Genomic DNA, 25,026 nt, shown 5'->3' with positions numbered 1-25,026 from the left:
GCAAATGCAGTGGAAAAATGTGAACTTTGGAATGAAACAGCCACGGGTTTGCATTACTGTTGTATCATTTATTAGCTGTGTTACTTTGGATAAATCACCAAAAGGGTCTCATTCTCTTACTGTGCTAACAATGTTAATCGTAATGAGGAAAGAGACCTATATTCAGAGTCCTATCTTAAAGCAGAGAATCATAGTATACACATCAGATATCAGATTTTTTCCTCCATTTTAGAAAGTGGTTTATATATTATATGAGGTCTTCATTTCTTCACTGACTGATTCACTTGTAAGGCATACCTGTGCACTAAATTTGTACACAAGCACACACACCACAGCTCCCACGGAAGCCAGCTTCCTTTCAGGAGAGTGTCGATTTCTTTGAGAAAGCCACAGCCCAGTGCCGTGATAACTGGCATTTTCTGTTATGGTGATGAGTGAGGATGGGTTAATCCCTGAGCCTGTCAGGTTTGGCCAACTACCCCCCAGATTTCCCTTCATCAAATGGAAATATGCGTCCTGCCAAGTACTTTCCATTTACTTTGTAAGCTTCATGTTTTTCATTGGAAATTCAATCCATGTGTGCTGAGTTATTTACTGAACTCAGAATATTACTGGGCAAATGCCAGTTCATATCCAAAAAGTTCCCTCCCCACAAAAGAACCCACCATAAAGATCCACATTTTTTTTCTCTCTTCCTTTAATTTTTTATTTTAATCAGGATCAGAACTAAAAGAAGCCTCATTTGGTTCTGAAGTTACATAAAAGTTATATGGGCTACACCAGTCAGTAGTCTCTGAACATACAAGCTAAAAGAATCATACCAAAATGAGCAATCCGCAGTCCCTCAGAACATCTTGTTAAAAGTGTCCATTCTGTATTGACTTGTTTTAAGATTCCTTTCTTCACCAAAAAGGAACTTGGTTCTTAATGTTTCCGTTTTACAGGTGAGGACACTAACAGTCAATGACTTGCTTATCATGGTCAGATGATAGGAATTTGGAAAGGAGAATGAAGAATAAGAAATAAGCACAGCTAAGGGTTAAACTCAAATAATTATTGCATTTGAGCTAAGAAAAGAGGCATGTGGACACCTCTCGTGGGAGAGTACATTTTAGCACCCAAAGGGAATCAGTGCTTGAGGGGCAGGTGCAGCTTTTCTCAGTGGGAGGAGATAAGAAGTGTTCACACAGGCATGATACCATGAGTTCTCATGCACTAGAAATATCATGTGTAGGTAGAGAGTGGATTTTTTTTAGAGCCACATTAGACAACAGATTTTCTTATTTATGCATATTCAGTCCATCTGTAACTCCTTTGCCTGTTCTTGGCCACCAGCCTAGAAGAGGCCCAGACCCAGAATATTGTGTAAAACTGTGGGATTTTTGACAAATTAGGTTTTAATTCCCTTACGGTTCCCTGATCCACATTTATGACTTCCATTCCCAAATTGATGTGTTTAGCCTGATCTCTCATTTGCTTCTAGTCTAATTTCAACAATTCAACTGATTTTAACACAACCCTCTGCTTGAATACCTGCTAGCAATGCTCTCATGTATAATCGGTGTTATTAATGAAACATATTGGAAAGAGAGCTTGGGTTTTATTTTTATTTCCCAATATTTGATCCCGCTTCTGAGATTCCCTTGCCTCTACCAGTAACACCACCATGATTACAAATTTGCAGTCATTCTTGATTTCCACTCCCCTATAAATCTGGTCCCTTCCTGAGTCTATAGTTTTTGCTTCAAATTGTGTCTCTTATCTCTTTCCTGTGGGTTATAACAGATAAACTCTAATCCAGGCTCTCATCACTTCCTGTTGGCACAACTTTAATGGTTTCCTCATTTCTCTGTCTTCAGTCTTCTCTTTAGTCCATCTTGCACACTGACTAATCTCTCTAGGGGGCTTAAGAACCAATAATAATTGCTCATTGCTACTGGGTCATATCCAGTATCTCACCCTGGCATTTAAAACAGTTTTTAATGTGGTTCCACCCCACTGATCCATCTTTACTTTCAATGACCTGTCACACACACCCTCCCACCCTTGTTAGGTCAGGTGTGCACCTCTCCAGAACACACTATGCTTTTCCCCACCCCTGTTCTGCCATGCTTACATTACGAGTCACACACAGTCCAGTTTCATGGTTAAAGGAGCTGGACAAAGACCTGCACATGGAACGATAAATAATTTGGGAGACAGATTCCCAAATCTAGCTAGTACTAGTACTAGAGAGAAGACAAGTCTAACAAATAGAATAGGGCTTGGGACAAGTATGGGAACAGAAAATTTGGGACGGTCCGGGCAAGCAGTTCCTCTGAGAAAAAGCCAGACTTCAAGAGTGGGAATGGACTAGTATAGGGATGACCGACAGAGATGAAGGATCCAGGACAGCCATTCTGAGACATCTAGGCATACATACAGACAAACAGCATCTGGAATATCTACTTATGGTAGTAGAGTCCAGTAATTTCTTGGTGAAATCCAGGAGTAGGACTTTCATCCCTGGGAGGACGAGGAGATATGACAAGGCAAGAAAAGACTCCCATCCTAGAAGAGCTGGGATCATCAAAGGCAGGATTAAATCACAAAGGGTTAGACAAGCAGAAATATGGTTACAGGATTTGTTCCCTAGAACAATATAGAAGCTTGTGAAAACTAGGTCACCCAGTCAGCGCCAACCAAGATCAAGTGACCCAGTCCTGTGCCCCAAAAAACGCAGCACTGAGAATTTGTGTTCCAGAGGCTGAGAGGGAATCTACCATCATAAACACCTTTGGACTTGAATTATATCCTCTTGCCACTGACTGTATGATCGTGTACAATGTCCTCAATTTTTGTGAGCCTTGAGTTCTTCATATATAATAATGAGGAAAATAATTAATACTTTATAGATTTGGTATGATGATTAAATAAAGTGGCTGCTATGGCACCTGCCATTTCATAATGGGCTTGCTGCCCTTTGCCAGACTCCTGAAATCTCTCCTGCCCGAGAAAGGGATTGACCCTCGAGGCTGAGGTGGTGTTAAGCCTGTGGGTGGGAACCTGCCATTCCACTGATGGTGGAGAAGAGTCCAGAGGCAGGAAATCAGGCATGGCCTGACTCCTCACTGGGATGCCTTCCTTCCTCCCTCTTCTTTCTCCCCTCCTCATTCCCCCATCCTCTTATCTCTACCAATCCTGAACATGACTCATTCTCAACACAACTGCACCTCTTCTGTGAAGCATCAACTCTGTTCTTGAAATTTCTCCATTCTTTTGACCCCTTTTGGACTGGCATTTTGCTAATTACTTGACCATGTATAATATTAGCAATCCCAGTTTTGACTTCTTTCAAGTAAACCCTGAGGTTCATGGCATTGCCATTTGTAATGTTGCAAAGATATAACTTCCACAGAAGTTCTGCAAAATGAGCCAAGTGAGTGAACCCTGCAAGTTGTCCTCCATAATAGTCCAACATAATTTTGATGATACCAATTTGTTGTTGCCTGAACATTTTGTGGGGAGAATTATATCCTATTTTGGAATTTGAGGATTGGGGATTTTTAAGTTCTCTGGATGAATTCCTTGGTAATGTCAATAGCCTACAATATTATAATTTGTTGATTTTTAGTTGCCTCTTGTACTTTAGCCAGATTTGTTTAACCAAATTTCAAGCCTCTCTAGGATTAAGCCGAGTCTCTTCTCTCACATGGTTCCCCCCAAATTTAGCCCAAAGTTGACTTCATACTGAGCACTCAACCTGCAGTTGGTGATTGATTCAATGAGTGTCTCTTGTTACCATTTTGTTCAGTTTTTGGAATTCTAGATAGTCATTTTCTTCCATTGTCTAGTTACATCTAAAATAAAATTTAACATTTTCACTAGCATAATAGAAAGGGAAGTAAAACACAAAGGAGTTGAGTCTAATACTCAATTTTTTTTTTTTGTAAGAAAAGCATGACAAGTCATTTGCAGGGAAATTTTGGCTACACATCATTCTTGTCACCAGGAAGCAGGGTAATTTATATTATCTTGTTCTGTTTATGGACTGAGTTCCTTGTCTGTTGCTTAATCTATATCCCACGTTGTCAAGAGAGGAGACTGGAGCCCAGCTATCACTCATCCATACTTATATCATCCTGACTTAAACACTACAGAGGAAAAAACACTCTTCGTGTTTGAGAAATGAAGTTGTACACATTTAATTTTGTATCCTGTTTTTAAATAAGAGGAGAATTTCCTAGATGAAAATAAATCATATTAATTTTATTAATGGTGGCCACTACTAATAATGATACATATCCCCATGTACAGTGTAGTAGAACCTTTTCCTCTATTTTCTAGAAATTTTGACTTTTCAACTCTTTTTAGTATATTTTTCTTTGCAATATATAAGACCTTATAATATGTATTTTCACACAGTGAAAAGAGATGTTGTTCTGCCTATTTTCCTCATACTTTTTCCAGACCATTCCTCAGTCATGACCATTTTCTGGCTGGCTTTCCTGGCAGAGTATAACACACATACCCACACTCCTAGAACTGTCTGGTGTTTGCTTGGTAAGTTCTACTTAGTTCCTTCCTTGGCCTGCGTCCTCCAGGGAGCTGTGGGACCATGGTGGTTCATACTCCTTCTTTTTTCTCTTCTCTTCCAGCACATACATGGGAATCATTCCAGAGTCAGATTGGGCTCATTTTACGGGAAAGTGTTTGGATTTAGAGCCATATGTGATTTCACTTAAGATTAAAAAAGACACAATAAATAACAAATGTTGGTGAGGATGTGGAGAAAAAGGAACCCATGTGAGCTGTCAGCAGAATGCAAATTGCTGCAGCCACTGTGGAAAACAGTATGGAGGTTCCTCAAAAAATTAAAAATAGAATTACTATCTGAATCAGTAATTCCTTTTTTTAAATTTAATTTTATTATGTTATGTTAATCACCATACATTACATCATTAGTTTTTGATGTAGTGTTCCATGATTCCTACTGGGTATTTACCAAAGAAAATAAAACACTAATTTGAAAAGATATATGCACCTTTATGTTTATTGCAGCATTATTTACAATAGCCAAGATATGGGAGTAACCTAAGTGGCCATTGATAGATGAATGGATAGAGAAGATGTAGTGTATATATACAATGGAATATTACTCAGCCATAAAAACGATTAAAATCTTGCCATTTGCAACAACATGGATGGACTAGAGGGGATTATGCTAAGTGAAATAAGTCAGTTAGAGAAGGACAAATACCATATGATTTCACTCAAGTGCGAAATTTAGGAAACAAAACAAATAAACAAAAAAAGAAAAAAAACCCAGACCTTTAAATATAGAGAACAAACTGGTGGTTGCCAGAGGGGAGGTGGGTGAGGGGATGAGTGAAATAGATAAGGGGGATTAAGAGTACTTGCCATGGGGCATCTGGCTGGCTCAGTCAGAAGAGCATTTGACTCTTGATCTCGGGGTCATGAGTTTGAGCCCCATGTTGGGTGTAGAGGTTACTGAAAAAGAGTACACTTGTTATGATGAGCACTGAGAAATGTATAGAAGTGTTGAATCATTATATTGTGCACTTGAAACTAATATAACACTGTATGTAAATTATACTTCAATAATTTTTTTAAAGCTGCACTAAAAAAGAAAAAGAACTTCATCAATAAGTGTCACCATCACCATTTCGAGCATCTTTTCCTATCACGTTATAGTGTCGCTGGAAAGGAAAGATGTATAGACCACCTAATCCACTGGTTTTCCAAGTCTGATTTATAAAACGGATCAAGCGGGCCTGGCTGGGTGAAGGGGGCGGGGAAGAAGGGACCCTGTGCTGGTGATAGCCCGTGAGGCACACCTCTGCACACACCAGTCCGTAAACCACTAATCTGAACTAAGTATCACAGTTTGCAGATGAAGAAACAGCCCAGAAAGGTTAAGTGACTCACTCATGGTCATATAAACGAGTTTGTGGCAGAGGAGATCCCAACTTACCAAGTACAGAGTGCTTTCCAGGGCTTTCCCCACAGATAACTGCTAAGTAGAGTTCGTTTCTACTCATTGGACTAGTGCAATTCATCTCTGTGCCCAAGAGCAGTGTATGAGAACTCGTGTTTTCCTTGTTACAAATCTTTTACTACTGAAGGAGATTCGCAATTCACTGAAATCCCCAAAGTACCAGAAACTGTGTGACAAATCACAAGGGACAGGACATTGTGCACTTTTAGCTGGCCCACCTGTTCCATGATGGGCTTTCTAGCTGAGTAGCCTAAAGCCTTGCAACCGACCTCCTTCATAAGCTCAGCCCAGAGCAGCTCAGCAAACCCTGAGTCTACTGGTCACTTTAATGGGTGGTCTCCTTTCTCCATCAGCAACCTGGGAAGCTAACCACATATTAGAGGGCCTTGATGGTGGCCAATTAGCACAGAGCCCCACATTAGAGACCATCGACATCAATACCATCCTCTACATTCCTTGTGATTAATGTAATCACAATAATTACTGACCTCCCTTTTGAGGTCTTGGCCACAAGAGCAAGAGTTTTCCCTGAGTGCATTGTTTCCAAACAACTCTAAGTCCCTAGTTGTGGAAGATGATGTCATGAGTCCTGATGAGGGGGTTGCTCTAGAGCAGCTGAGGATTGGCCCCAAAGACCTAAGGAGCCAATTCAACTTATATCCCACAGCCGCATCCCCATGGCCACATGCATGCAGCCAATTACTCTATCATTAACCAAAACAAGCTTGTGGCTGTTGTTATTGTACTTTTTACTCCTATACCTTTTAGAGGAATATTGAGACCTAAAATCTCTTTTCTTTCATGCCTCTCAGACTTGGCACATAATTATCTTTCTTTCTCCCTTCCTTCCTTCCTTCCTTCCTTCCTTCCTTCCTTCCTTCCTTCCTTCCTATTCTATCCTACCCTATCCTACCCTTCCCTACCCTACCCCACCTCATCCCATCCCATCCTTTTTTTTTTTTCTTTCTTTCTTTGTTAGGAGCTAATGCTTAAATCAAAACTGGTTAGATTAGAATTTCCATCCAGATGGGTGCCTGGGTGGCTCAGAGGGTTAAGCGTCTGCCTTCGGCTCAGGTCATGATCCCAGGGTCCTGGGATCGAGTCCCACATCGGGCTCCCTGCTCAGCAGAGAGCCTGTTTCTCCCTCTCCCTCTGCACCTCCCCCTGCTCATGCTCTCTCTCTCTCTCTGTCTCAAATGAATAAATAAATTAAAAAAAAATCTTGAAAAAAAAAATTTCCATCCAGAAAAAAACTAGTTGATTATTCTCTAATTAGACCACTTGAGGGCAGCATAGCCTTAGGAGCATATTTTTTGACCAACTGATATGTAGCAATAGGAGGAAATATGCACTGTGACTTTCATATACATATTGCTGTAATTCAGGGAATAAACCGTAAATAACGAGAAAACACTCCCTGGAAGTCATTTCAAATTTAAGGATGAAGGAATACATGTCTAATTTTAAATGTACCTACATCATTTTCTTATATAACATAGTTACTTGAGGCAGGCACAATATAAACCATTCATATGAGAAAGAGATTTAAAACTGAGTGCTCTCCTGTTGGTGGGAATGCAAACTAGTACAGACACTGTGGAAAACTTCCTCAAAAAGTTAAAAATTGAACTACCTTAAGATCCAGCAGTCGCACTACTGGGTATTTACCCAAAGAATACAAAACACTAATTCAAAGCACACATGCACCCCTATGTTTCTAGCAGCAATATCTACAATAGCCAAGATGTGGAAGCAGCCCAAGTGTCCACTGACTGATGAGTGGCTAAAGAAGAAGCGGTATAGATAGATCGATAGTGGAATATTATTCAGCCATTAAAAAAGAATGAAATCTTGCCATTTGCAGCTACATGGATGGAGCTAGAGTGTAATGCTAAGTGAAATAAATTAGAGAAAGACAAATACCATATGGTTTCACTCCTATGTGGAATTTAAGAAACAAACAAGCAAAGGGAAAAAAATAAGAGAGAGGCAAATCAAGAAACAGACTCTTAATTACAGAGAACAAACAGATGGTTACCAGTGGGGAGGTGGGGGGATGGATGAAATAGGTGATGGGGATTAAGGAGGGCACTTGTGATGAGCACCGGGTGTTGTATGGAAATGTTGAATCCCTATACTGTACACCTGAAACTAATATAACACTATGTTAACTAACTGGAATTAAGATAAAAACTTAAAACATTTTTTTAGTTAAAAAATAAAATAAAATACATAAAACCAAGTGCTCTCAGAAAAAAAAGGGGTCCCAGACAGTAAAAAAAAAAAAAAGGCTAAACTAAAATATACCCCACAGGGGTGCCTGGGTGGCTCAGTTGGTTGAGCGTCTCCCGTCAGCTCAGGTCATGATCTCAGGGTCCTGGGACAGAGCTCCTCATAAGGCTCCCTGCTCGGCAGGGAATCTGCTTCTCCCTTTCCCTCTGCCTGCCGCTTCCCCTGCTTGTGCTCTCTCTCTCTCTGTCAAATAAATAAATAATCTAAAAAAAAAATAAAATATGCCCCACAATTGACCTGGGAACAAAATCCTGGATATGTTTGCAGGTGTTTATGTTCCTCCCGGGGACACGGTTTTTCACAACTAACGTGTTCCTGTTACTACCTCTTTTAAGCTAAGCAGGAAAGCTGCCTCTCTGCCTTTATTCTATATTTTGAGAGTAAATCCAGGATGAGCAAGAGAAGATAAAAAGAGGAGGTTTAGGGGGAAAGAAAAGTAGAGAGGCATTGCACTCTGTCCTTGGAGAATCACTAGTAGTGATTTGTAGGGAAACGTCTACATTGGCCCAAATCATAGGGAGCTATACTAGCTCCATTCGTCTCCAACCCTCTCTGATATATTGTCTGTAGATACCTTTTGGTAGTTTTCACATGCTGTTAATTAACAAATTGCACTTGATCAGCCTGAGATATTTATGTTCTCTTTCCACGTATCACTGCATAAGCTACCTAAATAAGAGACAGATGACTGACTCCCAGAAAGCTGTCTGGAAGGCACTCTACATTCTTTCCTCTCCTCTGTGTAGGCTGTAGAAAGAATATGATAATTCTTGAATACATTCCCCAGATTATCTGAAGAAGCCAAAGTCTTAACTCAATGCATGTTTTTTGTTTGTTTGTTTGTTTTCAAGGTTGTGATTGTGGCGAGTAATTGAAGGAAAGATCTGGAAGCAACTCATATGAGGAGCTTCTTTAGTCCAAGCTCAGTTGGACCTTCAGTGCCTCTTGAAAATCCCTTCTTTCATCTCAAGTCCAATGCTATCAAATTCCTTTCTGTATTTTTTGGCAATTCTCCAAAAACAAACTCTTTCTCCCTTGAGCATGGAGGAGGCCTCAGCTCCTTTGCTGAGATGGCCAAGGTAATTAGGTGTGAACTCCCTGGCTTTCTTCCCTTCACTTCAGTTTTTCTCCTTCAGTCTCTTCCAGGATCTTGTTCCATCAAATATCTCCCTAACTCCACTCTTTTCTCCCACACTTGAGGAAAAAGTTCCTTCTCCACCTTATTCACCTTTCCAGCTCTGATCCTTTCTCCCTCCCTTCGTGGCAGACCACGTCCTCGCCTCCCTTGACACTCTCCCTTGCATTATTCCACGCTGCTCCCACTCTTCGCAAACCACCCTTTAAAGCTCATTAGTAATCTGCTCATCACCAGGTGGTCAGTGATTTCTTCTCAGCTCTTCTCTTTACGACATCACACGCCTATCACCATGGTGGCAACACTGACAAATTCTGCCCCCGCTCCCGGGCCCCTGCTTCTCTCTTTGAAATTCTTTCTTCCCTTGGATTCGAAAACACACATACTCGCTCTCTGACCTTTTCTCCTCAGTCTCTGTTGGCCCCACTTCTTCTCCTTCCCCCTTACATGTAGGGATTTTTCAGTACTCATCCCCTCCATGTGGTGTGTCCTCTTTTCCTGAGCTTGTCTCCTCCTACAGCTTTAACTACCACGTCCTTGCCCTTGACGCCCCAGTATGCATTTCCCTTCCAAGCTATGTACCTCACCTTCCGATGGGATATTTGTCATGTCCACTTTTATGTCCTGTATCTCACTTTGCTGCACAGCCTCCCTCCCCATCTGTCTGTCCCAAACTCATTCTCCCATTTTACTATCCCTCAAGTCTCAAGACAAATTCCAGTCATCCTCAGCTCCTTCTATGCCATTTGTAAATTGTTTGGACATGGGCCATAAGGGCTTAGGAAACGCTTTTGCAGAAATCTCCCTTGTATTCACAGTGACAGTGCTCCACTTCAGGCCTTTGTCACCTGGACTTTTGAAACCATCACCAAACTAGTGTCTCTGTCATTCATCTCGCTCTTCCTTGTTCCAGCCCAGTCAGTATTTGGCCATTAGCTAGTTTCCCAAACAGTCTCTCCAGTACAAAAGAAAGTGGTAATATTAGTTGCTTCTAAAATAAATGGCTGGGGGACAAGGATGGGAGGGAGGGGAAATTTACACTTATATACCTCTTGTTCCTTTAAAATTCTGTGCCCCATGAATATATCAGCTATTAATAATGTTTAGGGGAGCTTGGGTGGTGGCTCAGTTGGTTAGGCCACCGACTCTTTGGTCTCGGCTCAGGTCTTGATCTCAGGGTTGTGAGTTCAAACCCCACGTTGGGCTCCACGCCAGGCGTGGAGCCTACTTTAAAAAAATAAAACAAAAATAATGTTTAAGTTAAACATTAAGTATTGCCAATTAAGTTTAGAAAAATAAACAAAACATTTTTTTTTTTCAGTTCTTCTCAAAATCCTACATGTGTTGACTTCAAAACCAAATCAGACTTCATCCCATCGTTGAAAGCTTCCTTAGGTCTGACCACACCCACCCTTCTAGTCTGCTTTCTCTCTGCTGTCTCCACTGCACAGGCCGGTCACGTGCCATTGCTCAGGATTCCGAGGCTTCCATGCCCTTGCTTAAACCATCCCGTCTGCCTGCGGTGCCTTGCTTCAGACCAGATGCAGTCTTTCCTTCCTTCCAGTTTCACCTCAGATGTCACCAATTCCAAAGTGCTTTCCCGGACCCCAGCATGTAAAACCACTCCTTCTCTTCTGTAGGTTTCCGGGCCTCCGCACTTGATTCTATCAGAGCCAGCCCTATGCACGTGACTGTTCTTATCTTTGTATATTTTGCACCCCTTCGTTCAATGCTCTTCACATGATAGGTTCTCAGTAAATGGTTTCTGAATGTCCCTGGCCCCGGACACCACCAAAATTAAGACTGTTTGGCTAGGGGGCCCTCTGTGTCTGTCTCTCCTGGTGTTTGTCATTGCCATCAGGAAATACAAAAGTTGATGATTCCCTCTGCGGTCAGTGCTTTTGCAATTCTGGTCCTAGACCACCTGCTTCAGGAGCACCTGGAGAGCTCACTAAAATGTAAATTGCTGGGCTCCAACTAAGACCTGCTGGTTCCGGAGTTTCTGGGAGTGGGATTTGGCAATCTGTAATTTAAGCAGGCATCTCAGGTGATCTTTATGCACCTTCAGTTTTGAAAGCCTTTGCCTTTGAAGGCTATACCAGGGTTTAGGGGGGAGGTTTGAGCAGAGAGAATCCCTGAGGTTTCTTCAGTGCAATCCTGCTCCTGTGCTCAGTGTTTCTCAGCTTCTGCCAGTCCTTCCACCCTGTGGCCCAGCCTGCTCCATGTACCTGGCTGTGTCTCTTGCTTCTGGAACAGGGCTTGCCCTCTGTCTATCCTTTCGGAAGGGTGACAGCTGAGCCGTCAAGCTCTGATTCCTTGCAGAAGCTGGTGCTGGCACCTCCCGACTGAGTGCCTCAGACTTCAACAATAATCTCGTCTTTTTTCACTCTTCTCTTTTTTCCTGTAACTGCTGTGGGCAAGTGATTATCTCTGTGTTGTAGGCATGGGGATCCTGAGGCAGGAAAATGTTGAGACTTGCTTAAGCCTCTGACATATTAATAGAGTTAATGTCAAAAGCCCTGTCATCCAACTTGGCACTCCCAGTGGCCATTTTGTCAATCAGTAAGTCAATCAGTTAATCAACAAGTATTTACTGAATGCCAAATAGGCGTCCAGAAGTGTCTTGTTTAACAACTGCTGGCTGGTGCGGAACTTGGTTCAGTGACCTTACATCATCCCTGTGTACCATGCTGTGCACAGTTTGCTGCCGTTGTGGTTGCTGAGCTATATTTCACATCACTACCACCATTTACTACATAATTCTATAGCCCTTAATGAAATTTAGAGGAACAGGGCTAAGCCAGCCCCTCCAGCATGACCGACTATTTGGCAATCTTAGCTTGACATTGTGCCTCTGACAATGTTCGGTTTTCCTTGGACTTCCATTGAATTAAAAGTAGAAATTCTGCAGACGAGGGCACCTGGGTGACTCAGTCGGTTAAGCTTCTGCCTTCAGCTCAGGTCATGATCCCAGGGTCCTGGGATCGAGCCCCGCATTGGGCTCTCCACTCAGTGGGAAGCCTGCTTCTCCCTCTCCCTCTGCCTGCCCATCCCCCTGCTTGTGCTCTCTCTCTGTCAAATAAATAAATAAAATCTTAAAAAAAAAAATTCTGCAGACAAGTATGTGACTCTGTGAAAGAAATCTTTTTCTTTTCCCCTTCCAGTCGATGTACATTCAAAAACCTCTACCCTCAGCATAAATGGCCTTCATTTTCACAATCTGAAATCCTTTTATATGTTATGATGATTATTTACTTCTACCCCATGGCCCCCAACCCTATACCCCTTCCTAAAACCACAAGGCAAAAAGAATATTTTTGTGCTACAGGCTGCCTTTATTGACACTTACAAGTATTTAATTTTCTAACAGTCACAGTGGAAACCATAACCATGTGTGCACAAACCCAGTTTGCTCTTTTTGGCCAGCTTACTTTTTTTTTATGAACCAAAGATAGTAAAGTAAGTTCAACTACCTGTTTAAAAATGCCAACTCAAACTGGATTATCTATGCCCAGTGTCCTGTAGGTTAACACACAGTCATCCTGGGTACTGAAAATCAGAATTCAACTATCACAGACTACCTGGATGGAATTAGTATCTGAACCAAACTCTCATGGATAAGATCTGAAAAAAATTTTGGCCTTCTTCCTTTCTTAGATTTCATTTTTTTTTTTTTAAGATTTTATTTATTTATTTGACACAGAGAGAGCACAAGCAGGGGGAGGGAACACAAGCTGGGGGAGAGGGAGAGGGAGAAGCAGGCTTCCACGTGGAGCAAGGAGCCTGATGCGGGGCTCGATCCCGGGACCCTGGGATCATGCCCTGAGCCGAAGGCAGATGCTTAACAACTGAGCCACCCAGGCGCCCCTGATTTCATATGGTTTTAAAAATAGTCCGTAAACTTGACCCTGATTTTCAATTAGCATTGGTAGCCCCAAAGGTATCTATGGGGAGCATCACTGGCCCATCTCAGGTTTGAGAGGTGATAAAAGGCACATGTGGCCATTTCTACTCTCTATCTAGTCTGTAAGTAGGCTGGATTGAGAATTAATCCAAATCACTTTGGGTGGCAGGGAGTCTGGTCCTTTGCTGAGAGGGATTTGGGCCAGTAATTTTACCTCTACATTGTTCGACATTCTATTTCAGGCTTAATGTTGTAACATGTTCTTCCTTTTTCCATCTCATGTAGCCATTAAATAAATGCCCTGGCTGGATCAGGGGAACCAGGAAACAGAATGTTACTCAGTGAGCTATTGATATTGCCCCCTAAAGCTTCCAACAACTTCCCCTATCAACATCTCTGACAGGGCCAAAAAATTCCAGTGGATTGCTGTTGTCCATTCATGTGTATTGCAAATGTGTTCTATGTCTCACTCAATAAAACTACTGCAGTTTTGCTGAATTATACCAACACCAAGTCTTCCTTAGATATCTCATTATCCTGTCATTGTTCTAGGTGAATTACAAATAAGTAACATCTATAATGAGTTGATTATAGATATCCAAATGGACATGAGAAAAAGTTGATTTCACAGAACAACTTAGTAACGGCAGAACAGACCAAGAACTAAGGCCTAATAATTTTCTTCAAAGGCCATAATAAAATACACTTTCTCTTGTAACATAGAATGTCTCACACAAATAACATCAAAGAGAAATTGAATAATTTTCATTCTTTAGGATTTCACTTTGATTTAAAGATAATGTGGCTTTAGTTATTTTTTATTTTACTTCCTTCACTTATTAAAATACCTAATATGCACCCAGAATTGCTGCTTCTAGATTTCGTTTACTTAATACTGATGCACCTAAGAATAGAAAAAATTAGATTGTGGTTTAAATATCCTAGCAGTGCTATTACTGTTCCGTTTTTATTTTTAAAATACTCATTTTTATAATGCCTCCATGTTTAGGTGTTTTACATGTGTTTTCTCTATTCTTCACAATGATGTGTTAAGTACATCTTACCATTGTAACTCTACAGAAAAGGAAAATGACTCCAGAAAGTTATGCAATGTGAATTAATGAGCTCGGTGCCTGACATGTAACAATTTCTCAGTCAATATTAGTAAAAAGAATCATTATTTTTCCCAAGGTCACACGGTTACTACATGGGAGAATATGAATTTGAAGTCAAATATAACAGAATGCTTTTGTCACTGTCCACACACTGCCTCAATTTTCATACTTGATTTTATGAGCAAAGTTATTTAAATCTTACTTATTTGACCAGCGAGAGCAAATATTGCATAAACTATATTTATCTGTCAATATCTTATTAACATTAATTTATGTGCATGTACATCTGTATGTCTTCTTGTTTTATTTGTTCTGTTTTGGTTTTGTTTTTAGGTCTTTATATTGTACACCATCATACGTTTAAGAAAAGTTTTGGACTTAGAGTGAAGCTTTTTTTTTCCCCCCTGGGAATGGGAAGAAGGTATTAATCAAGAGGCATATATGTGTGAAATGAAACAGTCCTGCTCCAAGAAGAGCCGGGAACTTCCCTAAAAGCAGAGGTTCCTAGCACGGCCTTATACAGCAGGTTGAGTGACACCTCATCCTAAAAATAGGACTTGCTTGGACACTACGAGGTGGGACATTTGGATTCTGTTTTATTTCGACCTGACATTTTAGAAAATACATCCAACATTTCCTTTAGAAGAACTCCAGGGATTCTATGAGTTATTCTGAAGAAAGTCTGTAAGAATTCGGACTTTTATTTGTAAATTAATAAGTGGCCATCGCTTTCATTTTGAGAGAAGAAGGGGATTCGATTGATTACAATGAAGAGTCCCAGATCAGACCTCCAGCGTCTTTCCCTGCGAGCACAGACGTTAGAACTCAACAAATCTCACATTCATCTCCGTCCAAGCGCCGTTCGGGCTTCTCTGCAAAAGGTCAACAGCTAAGGAGCCTCAATAGGCAACAGGCACCCCTCCTCTCTTTCTCTCTTTCTCTCTCTCTCCTTTCTCTTCTATTTTTTTTTAAATCTTTCTTTCCCAAAGTCTAATCACTTTGATCTTAAATTTCCAAACTTTGACAGAAGGCTCAACTTTGATTAAAACTTCTCTAGAAGAACGCTTAAGTGGTGTTGATGATGAGCAGCCACTCAGGCAGTTAGTTCCCTTCTTTGATTAAAAAAAAAGGGGGGCGGGCGCCTGGGTAGCACAGTTGGTTAAGCAGCTGAACCTTGGTTTCGGCTCAGGTCTGATCTCAGGGTCATGAGATCGAGCCCCACATTGGGATCCGTGCTCAGCACAGAGTCTGCTTCAGATTCTGTCTCCCTCTGCCCCTCCTGCTTGTGCTCTCTCTCTCTCAAATAAATAAATTAAAAAAAAAAAGAGGAGGATGGTCACACAAAAAAGCAGTCATTGAATGAGCCAGAACTGGGCTTTGGAAATGCACGTGAAACCCTGGAACCGGTGATCTTACCTGCATAATGTCATGCTTACACGCCAAGTAGTTGATTAGGAAAGGCATCTCAGCCTGGTCTGGGCTGAATCACACCGGCTGTGCTAGCCTGGTGCTCTCACCAGAAGCCTCTGAAAATACTTGAAAACATCAGACTCTGGGTCATGATTATGCCTGTGAGACCTTGTGCCCATTGCTGGGGAGGAGACTGTCAGCTTCTAGGGGAGTGAACAGCATTGCAGAGATTTCTGGAGCGCAACTGAGAGTAGCTCAGGCTTTGGCAAGCTTGAGACTGAGAGCCAGTTCCTCAGACTGTGACTCAAATTGGCATATGATGTAAAACTTGTTTGTACCATTCTCGAATTGTTTCATGTGTGCTCATGTGTCCCTCGCAAGCCTGAAAGCCTCAGAAGATAGAGACAATGCTATTTTTGATTTCCCAAAAGATTCTGTCAGAGTCATGGGCTCACCTTGTTGGTTGACAGTCACTGATAGCAGTGACTTCAGCTGCAAATAAAGAGAAATAGTTCATGTTCCAAGTGATAAAAGAATGTGTCGTGTTGGGGCACCTGGGTGCCTCAGTAGGTTACGTATCTGCCCTCGGCTCAGGTCATGATCACCCCTGTGTTGGGCTCCCAACCGTCAGAAAACATTTGATTCCATGCTCGGTAACCATAGATTTTGCAGTGTGATGGATGCTCGGAGACAAGGCCCCATGGTTGCTTGAGAAAGGGAGAGGAGAATTCCCCTAGGAAATAACATTTCTGTTTGATCCTGAAGAGTAAGTAAGTCCCGTGTTCAATCATTTACTCAGCACTTGTTTACAGAGCATTATTATGTACCAAATATTATACCAGATGCTGGGGACACAATGGTGCACAAAACAGACAATGCTGGGGACGCCTGGGTGGCTCAGTTGGTTAAGCGACTGCCTTCGGCTCAGGTCATAATCCTGGAGTCCCGGGATCGAGTCCCGCATCGGGCTCCCTGCTCGGCAGGGAGTCTGCTTCTCCCTCTGACCCTCCCGACCCTCCCCCCTCTCATGCTCTCTCTCTCTCAGTCTCTCTCTCAAATAAATAAATAAAGTCTTTAAAAAAAAAAAAAAACAGACAATGCTGGACCTCATAGAGCTTATCTGCCAGAGGAGGAGACAGACCAAAACCAAACAAATGGACATACTAAGAATAAGCAGGGCAGTGGAGATGGAGAACTGTGACTCTCACATGTATTCAGTTTTCTGGCAAGAGCACCAAGCTGACATAGCCCACAACTCAGCCCAGACCAGGCTGAGATGCCTTTCCTACTCAACTCCTTTGTGTGCAACATGAAATCATGCAGGTAAGATCACTGGGTCCAGGGCTTCACATTCTATATCCAACATCCAGGTCTGGCTGATTCAATGACTCCTTTTTTGTGTGTACACCTTATTCATTTTCTTTTAAATTAAAGAAAGGAACTGTCTGACCTGCTATTCATCATCAATGCCACTTGAGTGTTCTTCTAGAGAAGTTTTCATCAAACTTGAGCCTTCTGTCAAAGCTCAGAGACCCTTAAGACCGAAGTGACTAGACTTTAGGAGACAGACAAAAAATAGAAAAGAAAGGGGATGGAGAGAGAGAAAGAGAGATGCATATTGCCACTGAGACTTCTTAGCCACTGACATTTGCATTGACCAGACAGTGCTTGGGCAGAACCACATGTGAAGCTCATGTGCATCTGCATTTACTAGGAAAACGGCTGGCAGGGCATCTGACCTATTATCAGCCAAGAACCAAAGGACGAGAAGGACCAAGCCATGTAAAGAGTGAAGGGAAGAACATTCTAAGCAGAAATAGCATGTTTAGTTGCTCTGAAGCAGGGAAGGGCAGGACTGAGCAAGTGAAAGAATAGAATAAAAAAGGAAAAAGATAGCATTTAATAAAGTTCAACAATGAAGGATTCAGGAGAGTTCACATGTCACGAAAGAGTCTGGCATGTTCTAAGAATGTTGAGAACTTCATTGCAGCTGCACTTGAGATTGGAGGAAGGAGGGGAGCGAGGAAGAAGGGAGGCAGGAGATGGAGTTAGGAAGGTAGATGGGTGTGATTGTGCAAGATCTTGCTTGTGTGATGTGAAGATGTTTAGATCTAGTTCTGTTCATAAGCAAGACTGCAGAGATTTTTACAAGGGAGTGTGGATGCAGGACTTGATTGTGGAGAATGGATATAAAGTGAAGAGATTGGAAAGGTGGCAGTCAAATGGCAGGCTGCCAAAACAGTCTGAGGAAAGACTGAAACAAGGCCATGGTGGGGAGGACCAGATTGAAGAGACAATCCTGCGGTAGAAGCAATAGGCTATGATAAGATACGGAGTGAGGGCATGGAAGAGTTAGGATAACAGTGACGGTTCCAGTTTGGGAGGCACACATTCCATTAGCCATCTGAGTGACAGTGTCACACATAGCATATAGCTTCTGGAAGACTCCCTTGTGTGTTCATGAGAGTGAAAAGGGCAAAAATTGCCTTACTATTAACTATAAAATAGTCTTGACCTCACAGACCCTCTGAAAGGGCATCAGGGACCTCTCAGGGTCCTTGAACCATGCTTTGAGACATGTTGTTCTAGGCAGTTACTTGGGATTCCCTTCGCCATCTCTGACCTCCCTTCATAAACTACTCACCACCAACAACCTCATAAATGCACGTGATCTGCAGTTATTTGCACTTGGACTTGCTCTGGCCTTTTCAGTTTGGAACTCCTGGGCTGGGGCAACAACCCTTGCCTAAACTTCCAAGCCTGTCTTGAAGCCCTCCCACTGATGGTGGCTTCTTGACAGTCTTCCAAGTTTTGGATCCTTACTCCTCTGCATGGCTTCAGTTTGTCTTGCTGCTCAGATCTGAGGCATCTTCTGTTATCGAGAAGGAGCTCTCATTCTGACCATAGAAAGAGCATTCTCTGCTCTGGACCCTGGGCAGGTGGTCAGACAAAGCTAGGTTCATCTTCTTAAAAAGACTGTTGAGGGGCGCCTGGGTGGCTCAGTTGGTTAAGCAACTGCCTTCGGCTCAGGTCATGATCCTGGAGGCCCCGGGATCGAGTCCCGCATCGGGCTCCCTGCTCGGCAGGGAGTCTGCTTCTCCCTCTGATCCTCCCCCTCTCATGCTCTCTGTCTCCCATTCTCTCTCTCAGATAAATAAATAAAAAATCTTTAAAAAAAAAAAAGACTGTTGAAAGCAGAGTAGAGCTAAGAGTTAATGGGAAGCCCGTGTTAGTGCTTGAATAGGAAAGCAACATAAGAGAAGTATTTATTAATTTGACAGTGATTTGCAAAATTCATTAAAGAAGGAAGAGACTAAAAGCAGGAAGCCAAATGTGTAGTGTGTGTGTGTGTGGGTGTGTGTGTTCTTTTTTAAAGGAAAAAGTCCTTTACAACGTGGAACTGAAATAGCAAATCCAATAGTGTGTGGGATTGGCCATTGTCAAGAAATGCAGTTTTAGAGGATTGACATTTATTTGGAAAACTTTTCTTTTAGACAAGTTTACCTTGTTTTATGATCCCTCCTTGATTTAATTTGGTTTAAAATTCAGAGAAAAAAACCTATTTCATTGGATCAAATTGTCAAGTGCAGCTCATTAACATGTCTATATGAATTTCTAAGGTCTTCTAACAACTCACCACTCAATTCTTGGATCCATGCTCTTACTGAATGCTTGTGTATGAGCCAGCAACCTCCCTCCCCCCTCCATTTTGCTCTACAAGCACAATTCTCTTAGCATACAAAACTCTTAGCCTACAGACTCATGACACAGGTTTTCCCTTGCATAACCTACAGCTTAGTAAGCAAGGTGTTTCTAGAAGTCTGTTTGAGAACCTATTTAAAACTGCTCTGAGGGTCTTTTCTCCCTCCCCACAATTTTCCTCTCAATATTTATAATATTTTTTGCATTTGAAATATTATTCTGAATTTTCCAAATTGTAAGAGTCTCAAATGAATGCTCGTTTATATTTAGATGGGTTGAAAATGTATTCCATTAACAAATTTAATCCCTCGAGTTATAGTGATGGAAACATGATTTAATGCTTTTCCTAGTCTTAGAACTCATCAAGTTGGGAGAGGCTTGCGTCAAAGCCTGACTGGCTGATCTGTAGTCCCGTGCACTGTCCTTGAACTAATTAATGGTCCCTGTTAGTCTTGTTGAACATTTGGTTCTTCTAGGAGGCCTCTGGCTCAGTCACTGCCACTATATTAGGCAACATCCTGACAAGTAGTCTTATTCCTACAGAGAATCTACTCGCTTTCTCTGGAGCAAGGCCTCCCCAGACCACTGGGCCCTGCTGGTGATGTTTGAACGGCCCAGGGGATGAGGCAGATAGCAAAAAATACACCAATTTTAGCAGAAAACACATCAGCGACAGCTGGAGCACCACAAAGTCTATAAACACACTTGTTACTCATCTGCTGTGCCTGTTGAGCAAGCCAGATACGTGGGCCACTTGAACATCTTGTAGGGGAGAGGTTTCCTAGGCAGGCCACCTGACGGAACCTGAGATGAGAAGAATCAAATGAGCTCGGCATTCAGAGCATTAAGTGGGTGATTAGGTTAGTCCTGATTTGAAAGAGGAGACCTACCACCTAAATGGAATTTAAAGTGTTGAGGGAAGGAATGACAATTGGATTGGATGGTTCAATGGAGCACCTGTTGATTCAACCTATGGACTGGGGGATTAGAAGAGTTTGAGTGGTATCAGGCTGCTGAGGTCTTCTTAAAGGCTATTTAAGAGGTTCTGCATCCACATCTCCTCATCTAGAAAAAAGGCAGAGTGTTTTATGAAAGGCAAAGCCAATTACAATGCAAATTTAGATCACATGACCGTAAGCTTGGCAGGAAATAGCATGTAATTAACATTAACATGTTGGAAATCTAAAGTTACAGATGCCAGGGATTGCAGAGCAAGATGTCCTCTGTTTATGGTTTTGGTTATTTATTTAATTTGTCTTTTATTTTCATATCCAAATGCCTGCCCATACAAGAAATGAGATTATCTGGGGGGAAATGTGATAAACCTAGACCTTATGATTAAATTTTCTTGGACTTTAACCAAATAACCGCAGATCTCTGTTTGATAAATATTTTTCATTTGCTGTTTTTTTAATCACTAATTAATAAAAGTGCACACAAACAAATGTGTTCTGATTAAAAAAAAAAAAAGGTAAGAGCAAGGTTTTATTTCCAGAGCAAGTCTCCACAATGTCCAAGTGCCGTGAACACTCAGCTCTGCTGTCTCATGATCTAAATGCCCGTGATTGTTTCAGCTTTTGGTGCAAGATGACCCCAGCCTATAGCTCTCATCTGTGAAGTCCTTTAAATATATGTCTTTGTAAAGAGCTAAAGCCATTTCTTCAAAAGGTGAAACTCAGACCAGCTAGTGTGTTAGGTATTTGAAGAGAAATATATAGCCCAATTTGGAGTTCTACATTGAGCTCCAAACCCAGTGCATGTAATAATCGAAGCAGCTACTATTTATTATTTGTTGTATACCCATTGCTGTGATGAACATTTTATATACATTATGTATTTCAGTCAGTCATTTCTCTCAACAACCATGGTTACGATAGGCATCTTATACCCATTTTATGGGTGAGAAAACTGAAGTTCAATGATTAGATAACTTGCTCAAATTTACACAGTTAGTAAGTGAAGGAGGAATTCGAACCCAGTTTGTGTGATTCCAGAGGCCTTGCGTTTGAGGGGTAGTACTGTGTGTGGTTGGAACCCTTGCGTCTGAAGCCAGACTGGCTTTCAGTCTTTGCTCTGCCGCTTGGTAACTGAGGACTCTGAGACCTGGGCCAAATAACTGATTTTCTCATTTGTAACATGGGGGTCGGGGGCGTGGTGGTAATACCCATCTTGTAGTGTTGTTTTGAGGATTAAATGTGTTCATATGCAAAAAACAGAACAGAGCTTGAAACACAGAGGTATTATATAGTATATGCTGTTCACATTTGTGTGTGCATTATCGTACCCGTAGTGATGACAGCCCCCCCACATCTCAAATTCAGCACGTCCCAAACGCATTCATCATCTTATTTCCCCTAGACTTGCTTTCCGGGTTTGCCTGAGCAACTGTCATCCACAGGTTTTCCAAGCTAGAAAACCTTATATTCGACTAGTAGTTCCTTACTGATATAAACCAGTACCTAATTTCTGTCAAATTCATCTTGTAAATACATTATAAACATATTCCATCCTTCCATTTCTGCATGAGTCACTGCCTCATCATGTATCGTCTGGACCTTTGCTGTATGGTAGCCACCAGCCCCATGTGGCTATTTAACACTTGCATCGTGGCTAATTTGAATTGAGATGCACTCTAAGTATAAAATTCTTATAGTAGAGATTTCAAAGACTTAGAATGAGAAAATAATGTAACCTATCTCATTAATGGCTTTTTATATTGCTTACATGTTGAAAGAAAAATATTTTGGAATATATGTATATATATATTAAAGATTTTATTTATTTATTTGAGAGAGAGAGAGAGAGCACGAGCGAGCATGAGTGGTGGTGGTGGGGGGGTTATTGGCAGAGGGAGAAACAGAAGCCCAACATAGGTCTCGATCCCAGGACCCTGGGATCGTGACCTAAGCTGAAGGCGCTGGGGCAACTGAGCCACCCAGATGCCCCAAATATGTATATCTAAATTAATTCTGCTTGTTTCTTTTTATGTTTTTAACATGGCTACTAGAAAATTTAAAATTATACATGTGACTTACATTTGTTGTTCATATTATATTTGTACTGACTAGTGCTGGTCTGTATGTTTCCAAATGCCTTCTTTTGTTATCTATCTATCTATGTATCCAGTCATCTAGATAGCTAATCCTACTTTTTTCTGTTTTACCTCTATTTCCTTGTCCATAGTAATATTAAATATGTCTTCCTGAACACAAATCTGGTCCAGTCTCTTTTTGTAATTAAAAGCCTTGGCTGGCTTCGATGGTCACCTACAATGGAAAGTCCAAACTGCATCTGGGGCATACACCAACTTTTCATCCTCTCTCCACCTGGCCAGCCTCATATCTTGCATGACTCTCTTCCTTGCACTTCACATTTTGGCAGTACTGAACTGTATTTTGGTTCCCAGGCCATTTCATTACTTTTTGCCTTTGCACATGTTTTCCCCTTTGTTTTGAATACTCTTCTTTCTGGTTTTCTTGGCGAAGTGTTATTTATTTTCCAAAATCTGAGACAGCACCTCCTCTGGGAGACTTCCCAACAAGGTTCATTGTTCCCTCTTTTGCAATAGTCTTGTTCTTTTTACTTTTGTTATTGCCTTTCCACATGTATAACTTGTTTCTATATCTGTCGCCCCTTGCTAACCTGAATCTATAGAGGACATGACTGTAACTTACTCATTTCTATTTTGTCATTAAAAAAACAGTGACTGAATAAAATAATAAAATAAAATAAAGTAAAATAAAACAACCTGCTCTCAAAAAGAGATACACATCTGTAAGATATAAATAACACAAGGCATAAACTGTGCCCTAAGAGAGAGGTCGATGAATATCTGTTTGTGGGAAGACAAGAAGTCAATTAATTTTGACTGAAATTTGAAAGAAGGTATGATGAGGTAGGGCGGATTTGACTGACTGGCTGAGGAAAGGTCTCTCAAAGGTGGTCTTTTATAAATTTAACATAGTCCAGGACCTGACTCTCAGCTATGCAGGTTCTATAGCAATCTTGTCATTGTTCAGGCAGTAACCCCATCTGGGGATACTAACCCATGCTACCTGAAGACAAAGAAGACTAAGGGTAAGCTAGAATTCTGATTTCTTCCTTTAGAGAGAGGGAAAATCATAATGACAAGAAGACTGAATACTTGCATCTCTGGCCAGTGCCTGTCTTCTCTTAGAAACCAAATTATTATGTAAATCCGGAATTTGTGAGTGTGGAATCAGAACAAAGTGCACAAGTTGAAAGCTTCGATGGCAGATGCCTGCCGTGCTCCCCTCCACAGTTGGAAAGCACCTGGTATTGTGCACAACAAGCCCTTGGTCTGGAGAGCTTCTCTTCTGGGCAGTACTTTTTTGGGCACTGCTTTGTCTCTTACCCTTTTCTAATTTCTGTTTCTGGCCAACTCATTCAGAAAGACACATTCTTTCTTTGATACGGTAATACCTTCCATTAGGCTGCTCTGGATGACGCTCAGTCCATTTATCTAAAGTTACTTTGAGAATTCCTGTTCTCATCTGTTACTGTTGACCTCAGAGTTAACTCTCACATACAACCCCCTTTCCTTGTTTCCAAGATCTTAGACATCCCTGGTTCCTGCCACAGTGCATTTGCTGGGGATGGAGGGGAGGCACTGAGAAAGAAGAGGAAAGAAAGCTTCCTGGAGGAGATGGTGTTAGGATTCTGGAGAAGGGTAGGGGTGGGGCATGGCATGGAGCTCGGAAAGCCCACAGTTCTGCACTGGGGGTCATCTAGGACTTGGTTAATTATTGTCCTTGCTCGCTAATCACATTTTTCTGAAAGTATGTATCAGTTAATTGGGGAAAATTACAAGGCCCTGAACTTGGCCCTGAATGTACATATTCACCTCCCTGGCTTGGTCATATTCTAAACTTTGCTGGCTCTGTGATGTTCAGGTTGCTGACAGATGAAGCATTCACTATTTGTACTGTAATGACTACTAAGTGGCAAAGCACCTTTTAAAGGCAAAATATTTCCATTTTGGTGAACCAACAAAAGAGAATTATGTTATCTTGTATATTTAGATATTATCCTTATATATTTGGCAAATGAGAAAACTATTCACGAAGACTTTTAGAAATTATAATTCTTGCTTCTTAGTGTCCAGAGGACTTTAGTAGACAAAAGTTTAAACAAACAAGCTTATATGTCTATTAGTTGCTGTCCTGTTTTAAATGTCTTGATGTGTTAGTGTCTGGTTCAAAATTTACATCGGAAGGAACTTGGGAGTGAGAGTCCAGGATCCCTGAGGTCTGCATTAGTCCTAGCTGTGTCATTGCTTGTGCAAACTTGAACAGGGATCTTAACCTCTCTGGTCTTTGTTTTTCTCTGTGTAAAAAGCAGAGGACAGGTTGTGTTAATTTCTTCAATCTCTCACAACTCTCCAACTCTGGGAGTTTGTGAAGTATTATTCCAATAAGTGGGTCAAAGCCTGAGATTTTAAACTTTTTCT

General features: G+C 41.4%; 1 protein-coding gene and 1 long non-coding RNA gene across 4 annotated transcripts in view; one reads left to right on the top strand and one right to left on the bottom strand.

The window, feature by feature from the left end:
• The window catches only part of LOC115943400 (uncharacterized), a 438,133-nt gene that overhangs the window by 296,071 nt on the left and 117,036 nt on the right, over window positions 1–25,026 (bottom strand). The window lies entirely within an intron of this gene.
• SYNPO2 (synaptopodin 2) overlaps window positions 1–25,026 on the top strand; it is a 148,932-nt gene that overhangs the window by 79,465 nt on the left and 44,441 nt on the right. Inside the window, exon 2 of one of the 3 annotated variants that reach the window (XM_081812932.1) lies at window positions 14,778–15,325. The exons of the other annotated variants lie outside the window; for them this stretch is intronic. Coding sequence (XP_081669058.1) covers window positions 15,212–15,325 — 114 coding nt within the window. The 5' untranslated portion in view covers window positions 14,778–15,211. The remainder of the gene's footprint in view (window positions 1–14,777; window positions 15,326–25,026) is intronic. 3 annotated transcript variants of the gene reach the window in all.

The sequence above is a fragment of the Leptonychotes weddellii genome, chromosome 2 (genome assembly GCF_054177405.1).
Source record: "Leptonychotes weddellii isolate Sample4059 chromosome 2, ASM5417740v2, whole genome shotgun sequence".
Lineage (NCBI taxonomy): Eukaryota > Metazoa > Chordata > Mammalia > Carnivora > Phocidae > Leptonychotes > Leptonychotes weddellii.
Note: the sequence above shows the minus strand (reverse complement) of the source record. Positions and strands in the feature narration are given on the sequence as shown.